The sequence below is a fragment of the Coptis chinensis genome, chromosome 9 (assembly GCF_015680905.1).
Source record: "Coptis chinensis isolate HL-2020 chromosome 9, ASM1568090v1, whole genome shotgun sequence".
Taxonomy (NCBI): Eukaryota; Viridiplantae; Streptophyta; class Magnoliopsida; order Ranunculales; family Ranunculaceae; genus Coptis; species Coptis chinensis.
In genome coordinates, this window is record NC_141464.1 from 35,305,251 (window position 1) to 35,331,508 (window position 26,258).

The following is a 26,258-nucleotide window of genomic DNA, read 5'->3' on the forward strand; positions in this document are numbered from 1 at the left end:
TATTCAATTGAACTGATTTTTTATGGGAGTGTTCTCCAATGTATATTTCCACAAAAAAATTGGCTATCAATTCCCCTTGTAAGTCCATTTTTAAAAATGGAACAACTTCAGAGTCACTGAAGGTGGAGTTCATATAATTATCCCCCCTAAAAATCATAATTCATGATTATATTGGTTAAAAAAAGTTACTTGTGAGATGTTGACCTTCAAAAATATTAAATCATGATTATATTGGTTAAAAACAATGGCCATTATCTGGTAGTAAGTCCATTTTTAAAAATGGAGCAACTTTAGAGTCACTGAAGGTGGAGTTCATATAATTATCCCCAATCATAATTCTAAAAAGTTACATTGACCTTCAAAAATATTAAATCATGATGATATTGGTTAAAAACAATAGCCATTATCTGGTACAGACTAACAGACCCCCGTGAAAAAAACCAAATAAGGAACATATTAGATGAAGTACCCCTGTTGGGATTATTTAAGTGAATAATAGATCAGATCAATTAGTACAGAGCTATAACTTCCAAGTGACCCCATGCAACTGATGAAACCATTGTTTCTGGCTTGTAGATTGACCATCTGATCATGCCGACACGTATTCGCAATTAGTTTATCAAATTTATTATCGAGCTGAATAATTAATTTTGCGGCTCTCCATCTATGGGTTTCAGCTTGCGGCAACCAAACATAGAAAGAGCTAAAATTACGTACTGAAACTTGAAAGTCTAAAGCATCACACGATGAGATGATAATTCCAATATCTGAATTTTCCATGGAACAGAGCCTGGGTGAGCTCAATGGTAACTGATAGGGGGATGGAACAACATTCTGAATGCTATATAAGGTTTGCATTAATAAGCCATGAACTTGGATTGGGCTGAATTATTATGTATCACTTATAGTCTAACGGCAATAGTTATGCATCACTCGCCCTAGGCACATGGCGCCATAATACATAGAGAAACTAGAAAGCCAAAAAGATAAATTACGTTAATTCCAGGTTCCAACTGCTGCTTCGATTGGATCTGATCTTCATTTGGTGACCCAACTATTTACTTCATCACAAATCTGCATCTATCTTGCCTAACGTCCAGCTATTATCATCTATGAGGTGTAATCCCTAACCAGCAGCAACATGCCTGAACACTTGGACAACAAACACGATGTACAGATAGGATCAGTGTCTAACAGTGAGAAGCTTATTAGAAGACGCCAATATTGTCGACTGACTATCTATACAAGCTCAAGCAAATGGAATCATGTGATGTATCACTTCTTAAGTGCTGAAGTTTAAACATGCAAACTTAATGTGAGATGCCAAGCAGGGACAGAGCCAGGAATCTCGGTTAGGGGTATATGAGGGGGCAGTAATACACTATCCTGAAATTTTTTGGAGGGGCGAAGCCTTATAGTTTCATGAATTTTTGTACTGATTGTAGTGTAATTTCTTGGTTTTTCAAAATGTTTTGGGGAGAGACCCCGTCCTTGATGCCAAGTAGAGGAATAGATGGTATCCAATCACAATGACAACAATAAAGGGGAATCAATGTGGTGATTACCTTGATGGAAGCACCCTTGGCATCACTAAGCAACACTGTTTAATTTACAGATTTTCATCTTGCGCCCAACCACCTCCAAAAAATTTCCCTTTCTTTTTGTTAGGTTTCACAAGATCTAATGATAACAATCGCATGGGTTTTCTGACATCTGCTCGAGAACAATTACACTCCAGGAACATCAATGCGTTGCTCGAGGACTCATCTTTATCCAGACCTCATCCTTATCATATGGATCTCAAAACTTCTCCTAAAACTAAACCCCATTGAGTCCAATGTGTGCCACCCTGCATCGGACAATTCAAAAAACAAAAAAACTGTTCAGAGAAGAGGAGTACTTCAGATGGTGTTTGAATTTTTCATCTGTTGCAACTTCTACTTCCTCTACATAACTAGTAAGGTGGATCACAAGATCAATCAGTTACAAGGACGTGAATTTGTTGTTCGGGCCCAGGTAAAAGTCTTCTATGCCTCGAAATATGAGTGAATAGTATACAGCTAGAATAGGCAATCCACATTCCTCACGCCCCCTTACGGCCTTATCACAACATTGATCTTGCAATATTAAAATGTTGAGCATAGCTCAGAAAACTGGAAGTTAAGGTTGGGAGGATCAAAATGAAAACACGAAGCAAGGCCAACCTGGCAGAACACGGAGAATGGTTCCCTCAATGGTCCATCACATGAGAGCTCACTTGTACTCCCATCAATGAAAGTTCCATCAGCAAAGATTACCTAACCACAGTAAACGACATTTTCCACCAAGTAAAAGCAAACCATTATACTGCTGAAAGAGAACAAGAATACACAAGATTTATACAAATGTTTTGGTAATCTAGATTTTTAATATAATCCTTGTTGGAAGATCCAACACAGAGCACATATTAGGAACTTAAAAGCAAAACGGAAAGCAAAATACATTTAGTATGAGGTGGATGGGGGAGAGAGAAGGAAAATGAAACAAAGTAAGAGAGGCAGTGGTCCCGTGAGAACGAAGTTATAGACAGTCAGAGACAAATATTTGCTTGAGCATTTTGCTCGACTGCAACCAACAATTATTCAAGGGATAGACTGGTCTACTATATTCACACCATGGCATTGGGCGTAACCACCAAATTTAAGCAGCCCTCGAAACATTCTCCCATACTCCAAAACCTACCAGTACAAGAGTTAGCTGATTATGATGAACTATCACTTTCTTTTCTCGAATAATTAAAGAGCTGCAAAATATACCACCCCCGACATTCTTATTTTGAGAAGGGGGAGCTGCAACTATAATGATATATACAAAACAAGAACAGTGTGATTCAGATCACAGCAGAGAGAGAAAATAAAAACAAGATAAACAACCCATAGGCCCAACCACATTCAAAGTTCATAACATGTTTCAGTTCTTTTAAGGTTTCATGCAAAAAAATTCATCACTTTCTTTGCCATATAGAGGACTACAATCACATTGGCCCATCTACCAGCACTGGAGTCTCGTAATAATAAGAGCCTTGGAAAGTAATCACTTTGCGTCCATGTAGGGAACTCCAATTACAGCCACCCGCCCAGGGGACTATAATGTCACTTAAACGAACTCATCGGCAACAATCATTTTATCTTGCAACTATGCATTCCAAATAAAAACACATACATCATCTATCATCCATTATGTACATGCTTAAAACTACTTTATCCCACGTGACGCCTCAGTAGCGCCAAATTGGCATACTGCATCTTAGATAGACAAGATCTGGAGGTGAGCAAAACTTTCTGGTTTGGAACTTCAGCAAGGTCGCCTGGGAGCCATGACAGCCAGTTCTTATGCCTTGTGATCCAGACACCTGGCGTCACGATAGATCCGCCACGAGATGTGCTACATGGACCAAGACCCACATGACTAAGAGTTTATTTTTAACTTCACTAGCTGTTCTCAAACTGGCTCTCCTAGTCACATGATCGTCTCAGGATGCCTCTTACAGTTTACAGAACTTTGTAAACTGCGCTTCTCAAAAGCCCACTTCAGAAAATGGTAATTTGGATTTCGCTCCTCAAATTCCAGTCAACATCACTTGGCATTTTACCTTTCTAAACTAATCACCATAATTAGTCAGCCCTTGTATCTTTTGTCTATTTTACATGTTTAAAAGAGAACATAGATCAGCTGTAACTTGTGCAGACAATAGATAATTTAAGTCTGTGCTGCATCAATTGTGTTTGGGTAAGAATTTATCCAAACACACTATTGAATCTGCAAGGGAGTATGTTGTGTAAAGAGTGAGATTGTGCCTTAACGGTTGCCTACGTATCCAGAATATGTTTCCATAATCAAGTCTCTAAAAAACGTAGTTCTTTGTTAAGTGAAAATCCTATTTATAGAAATAGAAAATAAGAGTTCTGAGAGCACAAGGACTCTCACTAGATAAAACTGGTTAACTGAACATGTGACCGGCTCAGGTGATTAACCAGACCTGTGAGCCGTCCAGATATCTAACTTAACATGCGAGTCGTCCAGGTGGCTAACTGGAACTGTGAGCCGTCCAGGACTCTCACTAGATAAGACTGGTTAACTGAACATATGACCGGCTCAGGTGATTATCTGGACCTGTGAGCCGTCCAGGTGTCTAAATGGGCGTGAGCCGTCCGGTGGCTAATCGGGCGTGAGCCGTCCGGTATTGACTAAGATTTGAGTCGCCGAGGGTAACCACTTAAGGTTTCAATAGGGATCGGTCACTTAGACTTAATGTAAAGACTAAGTCCCTAATGAAGTCGTTAGCTAGGGTACAAATGTGGAGGTACGTACATTGCCCCCTCTTTGCCATATGGAATTTATTGGATGTGGCAAAGAAAGAAAAAATAATAATAATAAAGGGAAAAGGAAATTGAACCATATCTGTATTTGTTGGGTATTGCATTGATTAAATAATACATTAATGCACATGCATGGGGAGCTTGAACGAAACTATAACAATTTTTAGAATTGATATCAGGCCTAAACATTGAAATGTTTAACCTGCTTTATGGCGTTAATTGTATACATTTTGGTATCACAAACCAAATTTCATGGCTTAGAGTGTATAGAGTCTATTATTGCAAACGCAGATTCTATGATTTTGACTGCATAGAGTTTGGTATCGCAAACTCAAACTTTTGGCATTGCAAATGCAAACTCAATCCATGACTTTGAATGCATAAAATTTGGTATCGCACACAAACTCTATGACCTTGAATGCACAGAGTTTGGTATCGCAAACGCAAACTCCATGACTTTGAATGCATAGAGTTTGGTATCGCAAACGCAAACTCCATGACTTTGGATGCACAGAGTTTGGTATCGCAAACGCAAACTCCATGACTTTGAATGCACAGAGTTTGGTATCGCAAACGCAAACTCCATGACTTTGAATGCACAGAGTTTGGTATCACAAACACAAACTCCATGACTTTGAATGCACAGAGTTTGGTATTGCAAACCCAAACTCTGATATTAACTAGAATAATAATAATATATACCGTCAAAGTGTAAGCGATGATCGAAATAAATGCTAAGAAATGCACTTTTATTAAGCATTGATATATTGAAGAAACATGAAAATATCTACGAGGACATTTTCCAATTAACCATCACAACTGGAAAACAAAACAATTAATTAATTTATTGCTTTGGTAAGAACCAAACAGAAACTAACGGTAAAAACGCCTAAGATGGAGTGCATTCCATGGTTTTGGGAAAGGTGTTCCCTGAAATAGTGCGAAGGAAATATGATCTTTTCGAGGCAGGATGATCAACCACAAACGGTCCTTCCCAATTTTCGCATAGCTTCCCCGTATCAATAATTTTAGGCTTTCTGCATAACACCCAATCACCTTCTTCGAATTTTTTTAAGCAAAGCTTCTTGTCATATTGTTTTTTCATTAAAGCATGGTAGTGTAGTAGACGAGCTATACTTTCTTCGCAAATTTCATCTAAATTGGCTTTTGAGTGAGCCACCATTTCGTCATTACAACTGACTTTCATTGCAGCGGTACGAGTTGTTTCAGCAAATATTTTAGTAAGTAAGACTGCTTCCACACCATAGGCCAAGTTAAATGGGGACAACCCGGTTGAGCGCTTTGGAGTGGTTTTGTATGCCCAAAGCACGACTGGTAGTTCTCTTGTCCATTTTCCCTTAGCTTGTTCTAGATGACGTTTAAGGATAGCTAAGATAGACTTGTTTGTTGCTTCAGCTTGTTCGTTAACTTGAGGATGATATGGAGTAGAAAAATTATGCTGGATATGGAGACTAGCATAGAAATTGTGTATTTCGTCTGCATCGAACTGCTTGCCATTATCAGATATTAACTCAGTAGGGATGCCAAAACGACAAACTACATCTTTTCACAAAAAACGCTTGACATCGGAAGCTTGAATATGCACTAAGGGTTGTACCTCCGCCTATTTAGTAAAGTAATCTGTAGCAACTAATAAGAAACGCGCATTCCCTGGAGCTCTAGGGAAAGTGTCAATGATGTCTAAACCCACTTTATGAATGGCCATGGAGAAAACATGGGATGCAATTCTGTGGTAGGTAGAACGCCTATGTTGTAGTGATTCTGACAAGGAACACATGTCTGAGAAATGTGTTTGGCATCTAGCTGCATACGAAGCCACTAATATCCCTGTGTCATTGCTTTATGAGCCAAACTTCGACTACCGGCGTGATTGCCACAAATGCCCGCATGAATTTCTTGCAACACCAGTAGACTTTCTACTTTGGTGAGGCATCTGAGCATTGGAGACAAGGGATGTCCCTTTCTATACAATTGTGGAACACCATTGGACGAAGATGCTATTATGAATTTCCATGCGTTTCGCTTGACATTCTCCACGAGTTTGGGGTTTGAAGGGATTATTCCGTTGCTCAGAAAGGTAATTAATGGATGTCGCCAGTCTTCAGTTGGTGCTTCCAACATAGGTAGGTTAAAGACATGTGGCTCCTCTGTTGATTTGTTGACATCCTAGTCGCCTTGAACAATTTCTGTGTCATTCCCTTCAGTACACATTCCTCCATCTGGCACGGAGTTAGTATTGAATTTGTTAGGCAACAAAACACCATCATTGTCATTTTTTTTTTCCTGGCGTTCACAACATGAATGCTTGAAGGTGATGGATCTGAAGAAGCAGTGAAAAAACAGCATGCATTGATGTAAATGTCAGTGAACTGCTCGACAGACAAATCAATACTTGGATCCTTTTGGAAATCAATGCTGACATTTCTTGGGCCGTCAATAGCGACTGCTGCAGAGAGGTATGCCAAAGCGTCAGCATGTCGAATGTCATTTCAAGGTCTCTGAATGATTGAAATGACATCAAATTGATGAGCGAGCCTATGGATTAAGTCTAGATATGCTGTCATTTTATCGTCTCGTGCTTCAAAAGAGCCTTCAAATTGACTTGCCACTAATTGAGAGTCTGTAAAAACCTGAAGCTTTCAAACTTTAAATTCTAAAGCAGTACGCATGGCATAAAGGACTGCTTCATATTCTGCTGCATTGTTCAATGCTTTGAAACCAAAACAAACTAAGTGCTCAATCACTGAATCGCCAGGCTTAATAAAAACACACCCGAGGCCGGATTCAAACTTGTTATGCGACCCGTCTGTGTAGAATATCTATACGACTGAAGACGGGGTAATAGATGTTTGTGGGACGTCACCGCCTCCAATTGTTGCCTCTTTAATGGATGGGCCTTCGTCTTGATTATTTTCTAGGACCATATCATCGATTGGAAAATCCAACATTAAAGATGCAAGAACATGACCTTTTTCCGAAGTGCGCGGTTCGAAAGTAATGCTATATGCACTCATAACTTTCCCATTCTACTAGTTTACTCGATTCTTGTGCATTACAGAGCACTTTGCGTAGAGGGTACTCAGTGTATACCTTGACCAATCGTCCTAGAAAGTACGGCTTAAGGCGTCTTGCAGAGTGAACCAAAGCGAGAGCAATTTTCTCAATTCTTGAATATCTAGTTTCCGCCCCCGTTTGAGTTTTGCTGATTAAAAAAATTGGACGTCCATCTTCACCATCAACAAATAAAACGGCACTTACCGCAATGTCTGTGGTAGCCAAGTAAATTCCGACAGGTTCTCCTGTAGCTGGACTAGCCAGAATGGGAGGTGAAACCAGATAGTTTTTAATTGATTGAAATGTATTTTCACATTCATCATTCCATACTGCTGAGTCTTTTAAAGTCTAAAAGAAAGGACGACATTTATCAAAATATTTAAAGATGAAACGATTGATCACTGCCAGACGCCCCGTGAGTTGTTGTATCTTCTTCTTTTTCTTTGGTGATGGCATATCGAGGATTTCTCTGATTTGTTCAGGGTTTGCTTCAATTCCTCTGCGAGTCATCAAATAACCCAAGAACTTCCCTAAGATCAAGCCAAAAGAGCATTTGGAAGTATTGAGCCGCATATTAAACTTCTCCACTCTTGTGAATACTTCTTGTAAATCTACCAAATGATCACTACTAATTTTGGATTTAACAATCATGTCGTCAATATATGCTTCCATAATCTGGCCTAGCATGTCTCCAAATATAGTATTGATCATTTGCTGATAAGTGGTGCCAACATTTTTCAACCCGAAAAGTATCACTTGATAGCAAAAAATTCCTTGATCAGTTATAAATGACATTAATTCCTAGTCTTCAACAGACAATAGGATATGATAGTATCCGGAAGAAGCGTTCATAAATGGTAGTCGTGGAAATTCAGATGTAGCATCAACAAGTTCTGATATTTGCGGAAGAGGGAATAGATGTATAAGGCATGCTTTGTTAAGATAGGTGAAGTCGATGCATACTCTCATCTTGCCATTCTTCTTTGGTACGGCTACCACGTTGGACAACCATCTAGGATATGAAACTGGTCGAATAAAATTGACAGAGAGCAGACGATCAATCTCTTCCTTAACCATACATCTAGGCTTTTTGTCGTACAGGCTTAACATTAGTATCAATGTCAAGCTTGTGACAAGCAATATTTCAATAAAACACAGTGGGCTAGGTTTGATGGTTTCAATGTGAGTTCCTTCAATAAAATCGAAGCTATTTATGTGATATAATTCACGTAAAAATCCAAACTTTGCTCTTTGCTCAAATTTTTGTTTTGTGCGTGACATGTCATTGATTCTGGTGTGACCAGCTTTGATGACGTTGTAGCCAGAGATTGACAAATTCTGTTGAGCACTTTTGGTGTTTAAGAATTCATCTAGTTGTCCCTTCTCTACTAGCTTTTGTATCTTTCCTCGAAAAGATCTGCATTGTTCAGTTTCGTGACCAAAGTCATTGTGGAAAAGACACCATAGATTTTTATCACGCCTAGACTGAGTATCTTCAGGTAGAGGCATTGGAGGGAATAACAGATTGCGACTTTTGATTTTTTCATAGATCGAGGCATATTTGGTATTCAGTGGAGTGAGCTTCATTTCTTCACGAAAATTGTTGGTCTTTCTAAGATCCTGCTTCAGTTGTTGAGTTTCCGTTGTGTTTTGTTTCTGCTTGCTTTTGGTTTATGTAGATTCTTTGCCTCGAAACTCTGTCCCTTGAAGTTCTTGCTGCTGCATCTATTTCAACATTGATGAACTATAGCGTTCGTGTGAACAAGTCAGATTTCGTCTCGGGAGGATCTCTTACAAGTGAATTATATATTCTGTTAGCATCAAAACGGAGAGCTTCTTTGAATGCGTGAATGATCATCATATCTGGCACATCTGTAACACCTGCTTGGATTTGGCGGAAACGAACAACGAATTTTGCAAGTGTTTCATCCTTTTGTTGTTTTGTGTTTTAACAAGATATTGACATCTTTAGGACGAGTCCAATTATGTTGAAATCGATCTGTGAACTGATCTACTAATTCCTGTAAAGATTCGATAGTTCTAGCTGGAATTTCAGATAGCCATCGTAAGGCTTGCCCTTTTAAGGTTGACGGAAAAGTTTGCACAAGAGAGCATCATCCTTACGCCAAAAAACTAACCTGCTTTTAAACTCCATAACATGGTTGTTTGGATCACTTTCTACTTCATCGTCTAACCTGCTTTTAAACTCCATAACATGGTTGTTTGGATCACCTTCTACTTCATCGTACTTAGGCAACTCTGGCTGTTTGAATCCTTCCTAATGTTTTGCATTCTGTATACGCAAAGAAAACATCCAACGATATCTTCATTTACGGCTAAGTCTTTCCAGCGTTTTTCTGCTAGATCAGGAGTGTTTATTGTCTTTTTAACAATATCTTTAATCTGATGCTCAGTATATGTTATTCCTGCATTTGCCTAGTGTCGGACGATTTGTGGTGGAACTTCTTGAGCTTGTGTCACAGCTTCATGCCCCAAGTTGTTGCTTAGATCTGGAAATCTTTGGTGTTCTGGACTGCAAGATCTGTGACGGTAGTTTAAAATTTGTTGGCCGACTGGGGAGTCATTTAAATGATGAGGGTTATCTCTGTATCTGCCTTCAAGATGTCTTCTGTATTGATTCCTTTCATTCAAGTCAAGTCTCAGGTCGTGATTCAGATCTTGCCTGAGGTCATAGCTCGATTGTTCCAAGTGAGTTCTGCTGTTGGATGGTAGCATCCGATCTGATCTCCGTAATGTGCTGCTATCCTGGCTCATGAGGTTTGTATTACCTCGGTAGTATGGCTAATAGCTTGTTCGGTTTGAATCAGACTCCCTTGGGGAGATGTGACGACTGCCATATGACCGATGATGTTGTCCATTATGCCTGTTGTCACGACCATTGTTATATCTAACAGCGCGGACATCAGGAGTCCTCAATCGCCTTAATAAATTTGTTGAAATATTTCTTGACCTGGATTGATTTAGTCGATTCTCAGGGACAACATCAGTGGTCCGGAATCTTTTGCTATTGCGTTGTAATCGGTGGAATACACTGCGGTTTTCACCAGATCTCGGGATTCTGGATGGACTGGAGGAAGCAAGATCGTTGTTGTTTGACTGTACTTGCTTCCCTTCCTTTATTTGCTTCTGCAAGTCCATATTCTGGTCCCTTTCCCTTCTAAATTTGTTACGGAGCACCTCCAGGGTCAGGTATTCATCTGTTTCCATATTTTCTGGATCTGCAACTACATCTGGACTTGCATTTTGCGAATTTGTATCCTTAGGAGGAGAAAATACTGGAGCTTGGGACCTTGGAAATGTAAATCTGCGCTGTCGTGGTATTTGGCTGCAACAAAGGTGGAGCCTATTGATTTGATGCAACTTGATCGACACAAACTTCAACATTTGGTAGATTGTTTCCCTCGGATGGTTGTGCTCTTGCTTGCTTGCTCGCTTGAGACCTTGTTATATTAGCCATTGACAAAGATTGAGAGAGATTCGTGGAAGAGGGAACGTTAATAAGAACCGCAGACGGCGCTAATTATGTTTGGGTAAAAATTTATCCAAACACACTATTGAATCTGCAAGGGAGTATGTTGTGTAAAGAGTAAGACTGTGCCTTAACGGTTGCCTACGTATCCAAAATATGTTTCCAGAATCAAGTCTCTAAAAAACGTAGTTCTTTGTTAAGTGAAGAATCCTATTTATAGAAATAGAAAATAAGAGGTCTGAGAGCACAAGGACTCTCACTACATAAGACTAGTTAACTGAACATGTGACCGGCTCAGGTGATTAACCAGACCTGTGAGCCGTCCAGATGTCTAACTTAACATGTGAGCCGTCCAGGTGGCTAACTGGAACCGTGAGCCGTCCAGGACTCTCACTAGATAAGACTGGTTAACTGAACATGTGACCGGCTCAGGTGATTATCTGGACCTGTGAGCCGTCTAGGTGTCTAAATGGAACTGTGAGCCGTCTAGGTGGCTAACTGAACCTATGAGCCGTCCATGTATTCAGCTAAGATTTGAGCCGTCCACGTAACCACTTAAGGTTTCAATTGGGATCGGTCACTTAGACTTAATGTAAAGACTAAGTCCCTAATGAAGTCCTTAGCTAGGGTACGAATGTGGAGGTACGTACAAATTGCAAGAAAGAACAACAACACGATGGCATTACAATTGCATAGAAAATTTAAGAGGACTATACCTCTGATGCATATCCAGGAGATGAACCAGCAACCGGCTTTATAAAGGAACCTACAGGGGACCTCCTCTGTACAGCCTCGCAAAAAGCAAGGAGGCGCTCTCTGTTTCCAAGTTGAACTGCCTGAAAAATGAAAAGCATCATAAGTGTTTGAGCTTTTCCTTAGCAACATCTAACAAATTACGGCTGATACCAATTAAATTAAAAATTAAAAATTAAAAAAAAAAAAAAAAACTAACAACTAATAACAGATGGAACTCATCAAATCAACATGCACTGCAAGAGACTGATTTGATGCAAGTCCAAGGAAATCCACCACTGACAACTAGTCAACGTTGTCCTTACTTAGCCACCCGAAGGCGTAAAACCAATTAAGGGTGTGGAACTTTCCTAAAACAACCTCAACAGTAGTACGTGATGGATAATACCTATCTTCAGGATCTAGGAATACTATTTGTCTGAAGTGGAACTAAGGCACCTGGCACCACCATCACCCCAGCGTACCCTCCCACTCTCGATAAGTGTGCCATCCTTAGCACAGATACCATCTGGAATACTCCACCACATAGTACGTGTCAATATTGTCACCACTTAGCCACCCAAAGGTCCAAAGAACATCATGTGTGTGGTATTCTCTACAAAAGACCTCAACTGTAGTATGCGACGGAAAGTTGGACTCTGACTTAATCTAGATTCTAGGAACACTCTGTGCTGACGTGGGAATAAGACACCTGGGGTAACCGTGTCCTCACTGGTCAGGCAGAATTTCCATCTTACTGTGTATTTCACAAACTTCCTATAGATGGTATTAATATGGTTATATCCTTTCACCAATATTTATAAGCCAAAAACAGGCTACTCCCATCACATTTGTCAAAGACTCAAATTCTAGACAAGTTGGTAACTATACAACTCATCAAGATGCTTGTACAAAACAAAACAAAACAAATATCATCCCAACTCACCAAGTATCTTTTTTATGGTAAAAACAAAACAAAACAAATCCCAAGACAAAAAAAATGCACAGTTTGGTGGCATGCTATATACGTATACAACTTGTCAATGGGATGCTTGTTATAAGACATCAAGAATCCTACGTCATTTCAACCTAAGATAAAAGTATGTATCATCCTAGAAGGTCAACTTCTTAAATAAAAGCTGGAGGTCTAGAAAAAGCACTGGAGTGGGGGGGGAGAGATATTTCCATTCTTTTGGAATTAGGAATTGAAAACATATTTAATAGTGTGAGATAAGACCTTTATGATAAGATAACTTAAAATGAATTATAAACTTTAATTGTTTTCCAATATACAAAGAACTGAACGAAGGGCAAAGTGAAGAATATACAATGGAATTTCGAAAGGAGTTGGCAATTTCCATTATATGAGTACCTATCGGTGAAATCAGCAAAGTAAAAAAGCAAAACACAACAGCAACTTTGTGACTGAAGGATTCATGGGACATGCATGATCATTCCTGGTCTCCTTATCGCCTATCATTATCGTAATCAATTGTACATGCATGATATATAGTTTAAAGCATCTCAGTATGAACAAACTAGATTATTACCAATGCAACTATTTGAAACACTAAAAAAACAAAATATCAACCCTACAACCAAAGATCATATAAGGGTTTCCTGTTGGCAAGATATAGGTAAAAGTAGGGTTGAACCTGCACAGTATCGTGGCGAGGAACTCGTGGAAGTGGCTGCACCTTATATCCTTTAGAGGCCATGACCTCAGCAATCAGATAGCTTCCCTGATTAAAAAAACAGGGGATGAATGGTTTTCTCTACGCACAAAAAAAAAAAAACAGATAGTGTGATTCAGCTTTTATATGTGAAATTTTGCACCTTAATTGCCTCCCCGACCATCTGGGGTGCAAGAAACAATCCCTGGAAATATGTGCGCATTATATCACCAGGGATCGAGCCACAGTCTGTCCCGAGACCTGGGGCAGAGAGACGAGCAGCTGCAGCTTTGACCCAATTTTCCCTCCCTGCAACATATCCACCACATGGTGCAATTGTTCCACCTGGATTTTTAATCAGACTGCCAGCAATCAAATCTGCACCCTGTCCAGAATCAACAAGAATGCCTTCACTTCATTTTAAAATGGAAAGAGAGTTTATTTATTTATTTTATTTGGGGGGGGGAGGTTTTCCAATACACACCACCATCGGAGGTTCCATGCTTTCCACAAATTCACCGTAGCAATTATCCACCATCACCAAGCAATAAGGATTTTGCATCTGCAAGCAGACATGATTCAAAAGGGATACTACATTAAGGATTCGGAAAGACATTTTTAAACTCAACAGATAGATGGCTACTAGTAAACAAAGAATTCGAATTTATCTGATCGGTAATGATACTCAAGAGTCAAGACACTTCATGTTACTTGTTTAGGAATTAATTATTACGAGGGAGAACTAGACAATCCACACCCATGTTCTAATGGATTATCTTATCCCATTTTTAAACCTAACACCATTCTTTTTCACTAAAAGCCAAAAAATGATATAGGGCATCATTGATCCTCTCAAAATTGCATGTAAAGAGCTTGCCTTGATTATCTTGATCGCCCTCCCGATCTCATTGACACTTAAACTTTGGCGCCATGAATAACCACATGATCGCTGTATAAGGGCGCATTTCGTTTGAGGTTTCAGCGCAACAGTAAGTGCGTCCCAGTCAAGGCCACCATCTTCAGCAAGCTGAAACAACATTTTATGAATAAACATCTAAACCATGGATTTGGAATAATCTCAACTAAAATAAGAATGGTAAGATATATACAGGTACTTCTCGATACGAAACCCCAAACTCTTTCAGAGAACCAAGCCCATGTGAATCCCTAATACCAATCACTTCCTCTAAGGTGTCATAGGGTGCTCCAGCAACTGCCAAAAGCTGATCACCAGGTTAGTCTAAACAAAAAATTAAACACCATATATAACTTGAAACACGGTTACATCAAATTATTACGGAGAAGGGTGGGAGAAAAAGTCAAAACAGATGGCTTACCTCATCCCCAGGTCGAAGAAAAGCAAACAAAGCACAAGTAATTGCATGAGTACCAGAGAAAAACTGCAGAGAAAGGAAAGAATCGCCTCAATGTTAAATATTATATGGTTCAAGCAGGTGATGTAAAAAATCTACAGCTTGAGTATAACCTGTGCACGAACTATTGCGGATTCTGCCCCAACAATTTCTGCAAACGCTCCATCAAGTGCTTCACGTCCTCCAACTTCATCATGGCCATACCCGGTGCATCCAGCAAAGTGCTAAGGAAAATAAATTGCCAGAAAAAAATATTAATCCACGAAAAATGCTAACTTCTAAAGGAAAGGATAGCGATAGCAATCATAAAAGACAAGTTTGCTTTGCTCTGCAGCCGCCATTGTAGGTTATTTATTCGGCAAGTCAAGACATAGTAGTCATCTCGGAAGCTGTCTTGTACTTGGATAAGAACTCCATGCAAAGCACGTGGTGTTGTGACACAAAACATATTACTTACAAAAAAAAGAAAAAAATGGTGTCTTATAGACAATAACTTGGATGGAACCATGTTGTTCCCCAGATGAAAGATGTATATATTTTATTCAAAGTAAGTATGGACAGACAAAGGTGTACAAGACTACAAGCTAACCTCAACATATTACAAAACGAATAATAATAACACTAAAAGGACACCTTCTAGTATACACCCCCAGTCCCCACCCCCCTCCCTAATTCTAATTCTTGATTCCGCCGCTGACTGAACACCTTCTTTATTATCGTCATCCCGTCAAATGAAATATTCTCTGTTGTTATATCCTATCTAGCAACTTATATCACAATGCACCTTTCCTAACAGAAAATTACTTTTCAAAATGTGAGTCTATACTCCTCGTAGTAAACATAGTAACATATCAATATATCATGCATATGAAGACATCTTCAACATTTTGATTCACTGCAAAAAATGCATTACAAAATGTCAAACTACGGCTATTTTATCTATACTAGACCAATAACTAATATATATTAAAAAAAAAACTATCACAGCATTGTGACTTACGTGGGACGCAAGTTTAGCATTGTGAAAAGCTTTAAGAACTCTACTGGTATTACACGCCACCAAATTATCCACTGCTCTAAATTCTGAACACAATGCATCCACTGCTTCAGTAACCTTAAGTTTCAAATTCCATAAAAACCAACGATTAATGTTCAGATATTACAAAACGACCCTTAAAGGACAAAACTTTATGGGTTTTAAGGAAATGAGCATACCTCTGGAACAAAGGGGTTGTGAGAATGAATGGGAATTGAGAGTTGAGAGTGTGAATAAGTTGAAAGGAATGGTTTTGGAGTTGTCGTGGGAAGGATGTGCGTAGGATAAGCAGGGGTGGCGCAGGATAAGACCCACATTGTTTTTTACAGAGAAAAATGTGGGTAAGAGAGAGAGAGATGGATAGTGGCGCGAACTGAAAGGGTGAAATGGGTATTTGCGTGCGAGTAAATGACAATTGTTCTCCCTGTGTTGGTGTATTTTCTTATTTTTTCCATGGGCAAAATTGTCTAGTTGGTCTGTATCGCACCTTGTGGTGTTAAGGGAGAATTTGAGCCCAGCGGCTCGGGATCAGCTCGCCTGAACCAAACTCGAGCTCAGACTAAAGCTCATCTATAAACAAGCTGAGCCCGAGCCAAGCCTAAGTAGCTCGCGAGCTGGCTCATCTAAATACACTATATATTAGTATATTACAGGGCTCAGCTTGTTTGTTTACTGACAAATAGGGGTGGCAAATTGTATTTTCCCGCTAGAAGTACAATTTGCTAGTGTTGGAGTGTATTTAAAGTCACTAGCAAACATTATTTTCAATTTGCCGGCAAATGAAAATTTTCCACTAGAAGTTGGCAAATAGAATCCAACTCCACTCCTAAACTCTTTTACCATTCGAAATTTTACCAAACATAAAAATTTGCCACCCTCTCTCTCGCTCTCATCTTCCTCTCTCATTCACGAAGGGAATTCAGATTGTGATTTGAAGTAAGAAAACTCCACGAGCGTTTCGTTTTTTTTCTTCGAGACTGAAAGGTTAAAGAATTCTCCTGTTGTTGTTCTTCATCAAGGTAATTATTCTACAGATTCATTTTGGGGTTTCACTTTTTTGTTCAATTTCTTATGAAGCTGGGTATTTTCCCGAAACCCCAATTCATCATAAATGTAGTTTTTTTTTTCTTAAACGTAATTTCTTGAGTATTTAGGGTTTCAAAAGGGAAATCTGACTTTCAAAAGCTTCACTGATTTTTTTTTTTTTAATTTTTCAAAAATATTTACTTAATATAGATAGAATTAATAATAAATAATAGAAAAATTGAGCTCATAAAATATGAGATATCTAGCTTTTGAAAACAAATGTAACAATGGTTATCATTAGAAAACAAATGTAGTGTGGTGATCGATTAACTTGACTTTGTGCACCTTTTAATATTGGTAGGGCAGTGTGCCGGCTTGTTCAATTAGAATGACCAACATCTTTTTTAACTATGCCTTTGTTTTCTATTTGAATCATATGTATGCTCGTTTTCCTGTTCATGCATGTGTCCCTCAAACCCCTTATTTTAGAACTAAATTCTAGACTAGAATATCAAAGAAGAAGAAGAAAAATGATGCATGGCTATGTTTGGTTCGCAGAAAATGAGTGAAAATAAAACGTTTTCCTCAAATTTGAAATACATCGCATGTTTGGTAACATGCGAAAAACTAAAAACATAGAAAATGGTTTCTCTAAAACATAAAACGGAAAGAAAACAACTCCCTTAAAAAAATTGTTTTTTATTTTCAATCCCGACGACAACTCACGACTAGCGAACTATAAAAAAAATTGATCAAGCTCGAGAAAGGTAAGTTTCCCTCTCTCTTCTCTCATTGATTAATGGTGGTAGTAGTGAACCCTAATCTCCCTCTATTCTATTTTATGTTTTTTTTTTGCTTAAAGGTAATTGATTATATTAAAAATGTAAAGTGAAAAAGTTACAAACAAAAGTGCCTATGCCTGACCGCAGCTAGTGCGTTTTCAAGCCAATTACATCAGTTAATAATGAATCGAAAATAGGTGGTGTGTTGATTTTCCAAGTTCACCATGAATCGTGGTGTTGTTTCCCACCACACACTATCACCCCTAATCATATTAGCCCAATGTATGGCGCATTTATATGCCCCAATATTTGTCTCTCTCCAAGCTGCAGTTACATTTATCCACTCTGCCTTAGACTTGAGTGAGCTCCATGTTGCTCTTGCCTTCCAATGGACCTTGTCCCCTTGAAATGCTTTTTTGCTTTGTAGAGTCGGTTCGACCCATATCTTGGACCAGCCCATCTCCACTGACTTTTGAATTTCTTGTATGATGGCTTGAGTCTCAGCAACATAGTTTGTTGTGACACCGAGGCCACCTGCTGACGCACCTAGAAAAGCCCCTTGATGATCTCTGAGCACATAGTCCCAACCAGAGCTTCTCGGGTTTCCTTTAGAGCAACCATCGGTGTTTGCTTTTATTACTCCTACTGGTGGTGTCCCCAATAACATTCGAAGATTTGGGGAGCTAGCTCTTCTTACCTTATTTGGAAGTCTTAGTGCGTGCAAGATCAAAAGCTCCATTACATAGTTCTTCATACTACTTGTTGATCTGTGATGAGTCCTTGTCGCAGCTTTTCTGATTAGGTAGCACATCTGAGTGAAATTAGAGCTTTTGTTGTCATATAGAACCATATTTTGGTTCTTCCATAAGCTCACTAGGCAGGTGATTGAACAAGCCTTCCACATGTCCAAGATCAAAGAGCTAAAGTGTTTGCATTGTTGCAAAATATCATTGAATATGACTCAACTTGAACCTGCTGGCTGAATAGATCCTTTATAAGGCCCCAAGCTCTTCTTGCTAGTGGGCAGTGAAAGAGTAAGTGATCCTTAGATTCCTTACTGCTCTTGAAGACGCAACATCTTGATGATAATGATATTCTCCTCCTCTTCATCTTGTCATCTATTCCCATAACACCATGCCATATTTTCCATGCAATACCCTTAGTTCTAGGTTACACCATGGTTTTTGCTGTCCAAATGAACTTACACCATGTTGTTTATATTCTATGTTGGCTGTTCAGATCACAAAGTAATTGGTTTCAAACACATCTCCATCGATCAAATATGTGTTTGTTTGAGTATAATAAGGTATTTTTTTTGTTATTTGATTCAAACCATCGGTTAAAGTATCGATTTGGGGTCGTTGTGATTTATTTGTACCAATTTTTTCATTTTTATGATTTTGTTGATAATATGCTTTCATTTTTTATGTTTTGTTGTTTATGTGGTTTAGTGTACCAATTTGTTCATTTTTGAATATCCTTTGTACTTTGCTTGTATTATGAACATTGGCTATGATCTTTCATTTTACTTAGATGAGTAGTGAGAATGATTTTGAAAGGACATGTAAGGTAGCTACCGCCGTTGGAGCTATGGCAGCAGTTATAAGTGCAGTAACTACTGTTTTCGCACTAGCAGATAGCATACCAAGGAAAACCATATGTGAATCGTGACATCGACAGAAAATTGTATTTGGATGGTATAATCAATGATGATAGTGAGTGTTGCGATCTTTTGAGGATGAGTAAGAGTCGTTTCGAAAGTTGGTTATTTTATTTAAAGAAAAGAATTTGTTAAGAGATTCAAGGAATACAAAAGTTGAAGAGGAAGTTGCCGAGTTCCTTCATACTATTGGGCATAACGTTAAAACCCGAGTATCAAGCATAATTTTTTACTTTTGGGGGAAACAACTAATCGGTATTTTCATATTGTTTTAAAGGCGGTTCTTAGTCTTTACAAGGATCTAGTGGGGGAACCAACTGCTGATATGGAAACACCTCCAATTATACGATATAATGAAGTGAGATTCTAGCCTTGGTTTAAAGTAAAATATAAGTATATATTCTTTTGTCAAAATTGCTAAAACTTTTCTTATATTTTAATTAATTAGTCTTTTATTAATTGTAAATAATAAGGATTGCATTGGAGCAATAGACGGGACTCATATTCATGCGAAGATACTGAAGGTATACGTAATCGATTTCAGGGGAGGAAAGAAAAATCTATACAAAATGTCTTGGCTACTGTTTCTTTCGATCTTAGGTTTACTTATATGTTAGCTGGTTGGGAAGGGTCAGCTCATGACGCATGGGTACTTGACGATGCTTTAACAAGACCTAATGGACTTATGTAGTGTTGTGAACAACTTATATAGTGTCTTGAACAACTTTTTTAATTTATATTTACTAACTCTTTAATTTATGCTTATATATGACACTATATAAGTTGTGCAAGACATTATATAAGCTGCGCAAGACACTATATAACAAGTTCGTAAACGGTCGTCCGTTTAAGAGCCGAGCTATATATATATATATATATATATATATATATATATATATATATATATATATATATATATATATATATATATATATATATAGATAATGATCAATATGGTAGATAATGATCACTATAAATAATGTTATTTCCCTTGTAGGAAAATATTACTTGGTAGATGCTGGTTATCCTAATCACAGGAGCTTCCTTGCTTCATTTCGCGGTGTTAGATACCACTTGAAAGAATGGAGTGAGCATGAACAAGAAAATGAGAAGGAGTTGTTTAATTTTCGTCATTCATCACTAAGGAACACTGTTGAACAGGCCTTTGGAATCCTAAAGAAATGCTGGAAGATATTGGATGATTATGAGTGTTTTTTCTCTTTTGATACACAAGCAGATATGGTCTTGGCTTGTTGTATCCTACACAACTATATTATTGGTGTCGCCCCTAATGATTTGTTCCTTTTGGGGCCAGATCCTAAACCTGAGAGTGGAGAGCCTCCAAAAAAAAAACAAAACTGACACTGAAGGAGAGCAACGTGATCAAAATAAAGAGTGGGTTGTATTTAGGCTGAACATGGCAAAGGTTATGTGGGATACCAACTTAGTAAGAAAAAAAACGAAGGTGACACAAAAAGAGCAATGTTAGAAAAAGGAGTAGGATAACAAGTGATGTTTGTACTGTAGAATGTTAGTTATGGCTTCTGTTTTCATAGTTCTATGTGAGACTTCAATGTTGATTAATATAATACTATGTTTTGATTGTGTATGATGGTTACTTGCACCTACTTGCCCCATATATGTCATGTGACTAACATAATTTTCAGGAATGGATGAAACTCAACAGTCTGCAAAAGGAAATTCCAAGCAAGAGAAAAAGAATTATAGGTGGACTGATAAGAAAGAGAAAGTTTTGATCTTATTCCTAGTAGAGTGTGTAAGAAAAGGAGAAAAGAAGGGAAAAGCATTCAGCAAGTCAACTTTTACAAATGCGGCTAAAGTTGTTTCTGATGCCTTTAACGACACTTGCACTCCGAAAAATGTTGATGGTCGTATGAAAACTACTAAGGAAAAATATGCAACAATTAAGAGCCTTAAGGGAAAGAGCGGTTGGGTGTGGGATGATAAACTTAAGATGATCAAGGTTGACAAAGAAGACGTGGAAGATTTTATTGAGGTATTTGCTTTTTTTTTTTCAAACTCAACAGTTGAATCTTTTACTGCCATTAATTCTTTTACTGTTAGTAATTAAGGCTGGAATAAGTTATCTTTTACTCTATTCATTTTAACGTCCATACAACTTCTTTGCTTGTTATATGCTTGTTATCTTGGTTTGGTCAATTGATATCTGGGTGCTAGTTAGCTTCTTGAAGTCTTGCATGGTGCATCAAGTATCCTGAAAATGAAGCATAAGTACATGGCAGTAGCCTGTGATTGTCTTGGACTCAATAAGTACATGGCAGTAGCCTTATATCCCCCCGAGCCAAAAAAGTCTCTATGGAGCAACTGTTATGGGATGCCTTTGTTGTTTAGGGCACTCAAGGCTCCAATACCTGCGACTAACACAGTACGCACATCCACGTATTCAACTTCTTGTTCAACATTCAGATTTATTGATGTTATTTTCTGACAAGTGAAGAACTTCCCTTGGTTTCTTCCTAGGTAATATAACGTCAATATAAACTTTATTATTCACTGTTGTTAGTTTTTTGTTTATACTGTTATATATGTGAGACACAACCTGTACATGTGGAGGTCCATTTGCTTGGTATTATAGTTTGGTTGGTAGTTTGTCAGATCGGTCTCATATGGTATTAATAAAGATGATATTGAATTTATGTAGGATAATCCATATGCAAAAGGCTTGTTGATCGAATGTCCCAATAGAGCAATATGATAAGCTGTCTCTTGCTTGTGGGGATGACCAAGTTACAGGGAGTTCTAGGAAGGCAATCACAGATACACAATCTGAAAATGTTTATGTTGAAGAAGTAAGCGAGACCCAAGGGAATCCACAAAAAGCAAAGAGAGTAGATAGTGGGAGGAAGCTTTTTCAAAGCTTGACGGGTAGGCACAACAAGTTTCTCGCCTCGCAAATGCAGTGAGTAACGTTGATCAAAGCTTTTGTGATCGAATCTGCTATGAAGTGATGAACATTGAAGGGTTTGATACTAAAATGTTAAACTCAGCTTTTGAGTATCTAACTGAAAACCCTATTGCTGGGAAGCAGTTTCTTTCAAAGACTACCGAACTTCGTATGAATTGGTTGACGAGTTTTGATGCAAGAGAGTGACTTGTTCTTTAAGAAAATAGGAATGGATAAACCAATGTTAGTGCTTGCTTTGTGTTTCATATCATGGTTGTGGTATTCTGAAATGTGCCAATGTGGTTAATCATGGTTATGGTATATTGAACCTTTCCTTGTAGCTCTGTAGAATGTCAATACCATTCTTATTAGGATTCATTGTTATTTTTGTATTGTCAGTAATGTAAATGCCATGATCTAATAGTTGCAGGTTATGCACATCTAGTTTTCCAGTAGTGGAGATACCATAATGACTATACAAGTTACTGGTAAGAAACAATTCTGATTAATTTTGACTAATGTTTTTAGTCTTTTATACAAATTTAAATTGGGGTTGTCATGTGTGAAAATGTTATAGATATGTGCACGTATTGTACTGTGTTCCCTACTGTTGTCTTGATCCGTATATTAATATACTAAACAATTAAAATGAACCACACCCCCTTCTGAGTCTAACATAGTAATATGTTTAGGTCCAGATAAATGAAGGATTGACTATTGTTACAGGGTTCTAGACAAACAAAAAGTTTCTCAAATCTAGTGTGAATGAATCAGCAAATAAATCGTTTTATATCAAATGGTAGTTCTACAGTATCACTGGCTATTAGTAAGTCCAAAACTTGGTCTCAAAGGGATTGTTTCAGCAGGCACTTGAATTCTACAGAAAAGAAGTCCATCCATATCAATTCCATGAAAAACATTTCATACTCCCCTCAATTATCGTCAAAGAATGTTCTACAACTCAGTTCCTGCATTTTGGAATTTAACTACACTGCATTAGACTTCTTCCAGTTCAAGACTAATCTCAACTAGAACATCTTCCTTTGTAAACTTGACACAAGGAAGTATATCAACCCTCATAGGTGGAAAATTATCTAATCCAACACTAGTTTGCAATTTTCGTGCCAGAAACGAAACTGCATAATAATTTAAGAAGAAGCGAGTACATTAATCAGTCATAGTTTAAAGTTAACTACATTTTCATGGAAATTTTTTCCATATACCAAACAGGTGGAAAATAAATTCATGGAAAACATTTTCTTTTCCAGTTGAACCAAACACAAGAATTTTTTTTATGGAATTTGAAATCAAGGAAAAGAATTTCTTAGAGAAACAACTTTCCAAGAATTTTAAATTCCTTGAACCAAACGTAGTCGATATGTACTCATTGGGGGTGATGAAATGGTCTCATGGGTCGACTTGGGTCTTTGTATAACTTACTATATACTACAAATGGTTCAAGTAAGAGATTCACTATCGAGAACAGCAGTTCAAGTAGGACCCAACTAGACTGCAAATAAACTTAAAATGTTTAAGCTTTGTGATCTGGACCAACTTATTGTATTCTTTGTTTGTTACTTTATATGTTCAATTTTATACATGTAGACATGTAGTTTGTTTGATATATGTCAAAAGGGATATAAGAGAGTCTGTTTGATACACCGAGTGTTGTTGTTTATTTTTGCAAGTAATTATGGAGGATGTTTTATTGTTAGGTGTGTGAGTGTCCTGGTGTTGTTGTGTGGTTTGTGATGGCTGGTGTGTATTTGTGGTGTTGCGTGTGTGGTGCAGGTGGTAGTAGTGTAGTGAGTATGTGTTGGTTGGTGTGTGTGTGTGTGTGGTGATGTGCGGTGGTAGGGGGTGTAGTGGTGTTGGTGTCTACTACTTAGTGTAGGTGGTGCTGGTGAGTGGTGATGTGTTGACAAACGTAGTGGTGTAGGTGGTGTTGGTGCAGTGGTGTAGGTGGCAGGTGGTTTAGTGGTGTAGTGATTGGTGTGTGTGGATTGGTGCTTGCTGCTGCTACATGCCTCCTACTGCCGCTAGGTGCTAGGGTGGTGGTTTTAGTGTGTGCAAGTGGTGGTGAGTGTGTTGGTGCTGCTGGTAGGTGTGAGTGTGGTTGGGTGGTTTGAGTGTGTGTAGGTAGTCTACATATTTTTTACAATAAGCATTGGAATCTACTTTTTCTCATTCTGAAAATGGTGAATCTGATTTCTTTGATAGCTTCACTAACGACAATATATGTAAGCTTATTTGGTCTTTGTAATATTTAAATGCTTTTATGCTTAGCTTAGCTATGAATGTAATAGTTGAGATTCTTTGATTTTGTTACGTACCTTGTGAGTCATCTGATTTTAAACATAGTGTGTGGGTCTCACAAGAAGGTTCAATTTCACATTAACTTGTATTGTGATTGAATTGGGGATTTTCATCCATGATCCATCAAAGAATGTCATACTAGAAGCAATAGGGGGTGGGTTGAATCATGTTCGAATGTGAACGTTGATAATCGATTAATCGATCTAGAAAGGCTAGTATAAGCATGTTTAAGTAAAGCTAATACCCAACGGATCTTTAGCTCAAATGGTAGAGCACTTGGGAGATTGCATCTTCATTGGCCTTTTATTATGTAATGGTAGTGTTAATGGATAAAACTATATGGTTGAATATGTTTTAGTACTATTTTGCACAATATATCACATAAAAAATATTTAGTATTATGCATGTTGTAGTTAGTAGATTGTTGAAATATTTCCAAAAAAGTTGAAATATTATTTGCCGCGGGAAAACACCATGTAAACAAACATTGGCAAATCTTATATTTTCCCACTATAAATTTGCCTGGCAAATCTCTAGTGGGAAAACACTGACAAATCTCAAATTTTCCCACTAGAGGTTTGCAACTAAACAAACACAGCCATTTCCACGGGTAAGGGTGGAATTCGAGCTAATCAAGCTGAGCTTTTGTGTGCTAGGTGATCAGCTCTCAAATGTGTGTTTTATTACCCTTACATTACTGCATTACAACCCTTCTTATACATAATGAAAAGACAACTCATAGCTTTTATTGTTTTTTTCAGGTTATAGAGCAATTCAGACCACTTATCATAAAAGCTGCGTCTTAGCACCAAAATGAGCCTTATTAGCTTATTATGAAGACTCGAAGCTGCTATAAAAAAAGTGCTGAAAATTTCAAAGTCAAAGGTCAAGGACTCAAAACCAGATAGCTAAAAGTCAAGTCCTTAACTCAGAAGACTAGAAATAGATGACCTTGATACAAAAGAAGGCTTTCTCTAAACCTAGTTTGATCAAGAAGAAATGAAAAAGCAAAAGAAAAAAGCAAAAAAGAAAAGCATAAAGGAACCTTGGTGAGGTACCCGGTGTCTTGATTGTAGAGAGAGATGACAAATCAGTCATTTGTAAAAGTAGGGGTATAAGAACTCAAAAGTAGGATGATAGAAGGTACCTAGACTTATTCTAGTGTCATGTAGGAGTAATGTAGGATTTAATTTTCAAGTCATTTACATTCAAGTTATTTTACTTTTTGTTTTTCATTTCAATAAAGTTATTTATTTCAAGTTTTGTTCTTCATTTCAATCAAGTTATTTCTTTCAATTTGTGTTATTCATTTCAATCGAGTTATTCCTTTCAAGTTTGTGTTTTCAATCTTTCAATCAACAAAGTATTTACACGTTTTTTTTAATACAACTAGAGTTAACAAAAAAAAAGTCTTAAAAGCTAAAGAATCTACCTTTCCTCTCTCAAAACTCCCATTCATTCAAGCTTTAAACAATTTATGGTGAACCTTAGTCAAATAAACTTTGAACTCACAACTAAACTACAACTTCAAATGGCGTCGGAAGACGGACAAACTTATCTAGAACCGATCGGGGGACCGCCTAGCTACCTCAACACAGTAGCAGTTTGTTTTTTCACAGTTAGTTCATTTTAGTGCGTGGTTGTAACTAAGAATCTGGATTTTGTAATATAGTAGTATAAATCAGTAGACTTTGTTGTAATAGATAGAAATAAAAAGAAAAAAAAGAGGAAAAAAAAAAAAAAAAAAAAAAAAAAAAAAAAAAAGTTTTTGATTGATTATGTGGATGAACATGAGTTGAGCACTTTGTTGA

At 37.8% G+C, this 26,258-nt stretch overlaps 2 protein-coding genes across 7 annotated transcripts; one reads left to right on the forward strand and one right to left on the reverse strand.

The window, feature by feature from the left end:
- Positions 1–839: 839 nt before the first annotated feature.
- LOC147475738 (uncharacterized) lies at positions 840–16,097 on the reverse strand. Of its 6 annotated transcripts, XM_086582768.1 has the most exons (13): positions 15,917–16,096; positions 15,702–15,815; positions 14,815–14,925; positions 14,666–14,728; positions 14,438–14,551; positions 14,206–14,355; positions 13,813–13,890; positions 13,492–13,713; positions 13,311–13,397; positions 11,640–11,759; positions 2,205–2,297; positions 1,566–1,849; positions 840–1,152 (listed from the first exon to the last, which is right to left on the reverse strand). In XM_086582768.1, exons 1-12 carry the CDS (start codon positions 16,052–16,054, stop codon positions 1,790–1,792), a joined length of 1,350 nt encoding a protein of 449 aa, XP_086438894.1. In that variant the 5' UTR covers positions 16,055–16,096; the 3' UTR covers positions 840–1,152; positions 1,566–1,789. The 6 variants fall into 6 exon arrangements, with proteins under 6 accessions (XP_086438894.1, XP_086438897.1, XP_086438895.1 ...); XM_086582771.1 differs by lacking the exon at positions 2,205–2,297; XM_086582769.1 differs by lacking the exon at positions 1,566–1,849.
- A 3,718-nt stretch (positions 16,098–19,815) lies between these two features.
- LOC147475739 (uncharacterized) lies at positions 19,816–20,567 on the forward strand. Its single transcript, XM_086585516.1, has 3 exons — positions 19,816–19,892; positions 20,010–20,032; positions 20,203–20,567. Exons 1-3 carry the CDS (start codon positions 19,816–19,818, stop codon positions 20,565–20,567), a joined length of 465 nt encoding a protein of 154 aa, XP_086441642.1.
- The last annotated feature ends 5,691 nt before the right edge of the window (positions 20,568–26,258 follow it).